The sequence below is a fragment of the Macrotis lagotis genome, chromosome 3 (genome assembly GCF_037893015.1).
Source record: "Macrotis lagotis isolate mMagLag1 chromosome 3, bilby.v1.9.chrom.fasta, whole genome shotgun sequence".
Classification (NCBI taxonomy): domain Eukaryota; kingdom Metazoa; phylum Chordata; class Mammalia; order Peramelemorphia; family Peramelidae; genus Macrotis; species Macrotis lagotis.
Genome location: NC_133660.1, coordinates 289,632,025 through 289,634,116, shown reverse-complemented (window position 1 = coordinate 289,634,116; position 2,092 = coordinate 289,632,025). Strand labels below are relative to the sequence as shown.

General features: G+C 37.0%; 1 protein-coding gene across 1 annotated transcript; it reads left to right on the top strand.

Moving 5' to 3' along the window:
• Positions 1–295: 295 nt before the first annotated feature.
• Positions 296–1,240, top strand: LOC141519459 (olfactory receptor 14I1-like). Its single transcript, XM_074231697.1, has one exon. It carries the CDS (start codon positions 296–298, stop codon positions 1,238–1,240), a length of 945 nt encoding a protein of 314 aa, XP_074087798.1.
• The last annotated feature ends 852 nt before the right edge of the window (positions 1,241–2,092 follow it).

The window sequence follows — 2,092 nt, the reverse complement described above, 5'->3', positions numbered from 1 at the left end:
AATATATTTTATGTAATATTTCTATTAATATGCTTATCTCTGTGTGTATGAAATCAATTTCTCCCCTTTGGAGGAGATAGTCCTCCTTATTAACTCTGAAGTGCTATTTTTCATTTTCTTAACGTTAATTGTGTATAAATTCCACTGGTTATTCTGGAGAGCTAAGATATACAATTCTTTTCAGGTCCGATTGGATGGATTAATTTTCAGGTTCTTTCTTAATGAGTATTTTACTTCTTTAATCTCTCAATAATTTTTTCTACTACTCATAGCGTTTTCTGGTGAACTAACAGGAATGGGCAACTTCTCCATCATCACAGAGTTCCTCCTCATTGAATTCTTCAACGTGTGGGAGCTACAAGTTCTACATGCTCTCCTGTTCCTCATGATTTACCTGGCTGCCCTGATGGGGAATCTTCTCACCATCGCTGCAATTATTACTGACTCACAGCTTCACTCTCCTCTGTATTTTTTCCTGAGCAACTTATCCATCCTGGATATCTGCTCCATCTCCGTCACTCTTCCTAAATTCATTGTGAATACTTTGTCTGGGATTCATTCTCTGTCCGTCCTTGACTGTGCTATTCAAATCTTTTTCTCTGCCTTTTTTGTATCAGCAGAGTTTGCTTTGCTTGTGGCCATGTCCTATGACCGCTTTGTGGCCATCTGCAAACCCCTACACTATGGCATTATAATGAATCCTTTACGCTGTCTCGGGGCAGCATCTGGTTCCTGGTTCAGTGGGCTTGTCTATTCGACTGTCCACACAGGAAACATCTTCCACCAGCCCTTCAGAGGATCCAATGTGATCCATCAGTTTTTCTGTGATGTCCCTCATCTCTTGAAAGTCTTATCCTCTGATGTGTTTCATACTGAGTTTGTATTACTTCTGGGAAGTTTAAGTCTTTTCTCATTCTGCTTTGCCCTTTTAATTGCTTCTTATATTCGCATCTTCTCCTCAGTACTCAAGATTCCTTCTGTGGAAGGGCGCTACAAGGCCATTTCCACTTGCTCCCCTCAGCTAATTATCCTCCTGTTGTTTATTGTTTCAATAATACTTGCAGTCCTCACGGACGCATCAGACACGTCACCTATCCAAAATCTCCTAATTGCAATGTCCTATACAACATTGCCTCCACTGATGAACCCCGTCATCTATAGCCTGAGGAACCAGAAAATTATAGTTGCCATGAGAAAGATAATCAGGAAGGTGATTTATTCCCTCTCCTTGAAAACATAAAAAACCCAAACTGGAGGGTATAAATTTGGGTTGTCAAATATGCAAAATAATGAATATTTTAAGGTAGCCTAAAGAAGGGAAAAGAGGTGCCCTTAACAAAGCCACCCAGGAAAATGCCCTTTAGATGAAAGATTGCCTGAAATGGTATTAACCAATGATCTATTTTAACATAATATTAAACCCATCCCACCAGTTGTTGTGGTCAATGGTGAAATTGTCACGGTTCTCTTTCGGCAACAATGTCATCAGAAGAATCAATGGAACAATATTTGATCCCTCAACAACTGTAGATAACCCTAACCAAAAGTAGACATCAGGGTGGTGATGCTGTTTCTGCCCCCAGTAGGAAGCTTGCCTTCTCACTTTCTTTTACTTCCATTTATCTTTTTGTGGGATTGTTCTTTTTCTTTCCTTGCATGTTGAAGCTTTATTCATCGTTTCAAGAACATATGGCAATACAGACATCTTTGAATTTATACGAAAGTGTGTTTATTCTAGTTCTTTTATTGGGACTTCAACTTTGGTAATCCTATGTTTGCTGTTTTAAAGATGAGAATATTAGCTAGATAAAAACTAAAGTGCCTCTATTTCTTTTTTGAGTTATGATTTTGTACAAAATCTTTGTTCATCCCTCAAATTGAAATTAGTCTTCATTACACCTAATTTTTTTAACAATTTTTTTTTATTTTTCTGTTTTGTTTAATATATTTATTTTCTATTATTTATAGCAGTATTAATTTCTTATTTCTCCTAGTAGATTCATCTGGTCCTTTTTCGCTTTCATACTGCCAGGTTAGTTGATAAAAATAATGAATCTCGAAATGATCGCATATATTTCAATTGATAAAGTTT

Excerpts from the sequence above, each read along its gene's own strand:
- LOC141519459 (XM_074231697.1), top strand. The coding sequence starts at position 296 with ATGGGCAACTTCTCCATCATCACAGAGTTCCTCCTCATTGAATTCTTC.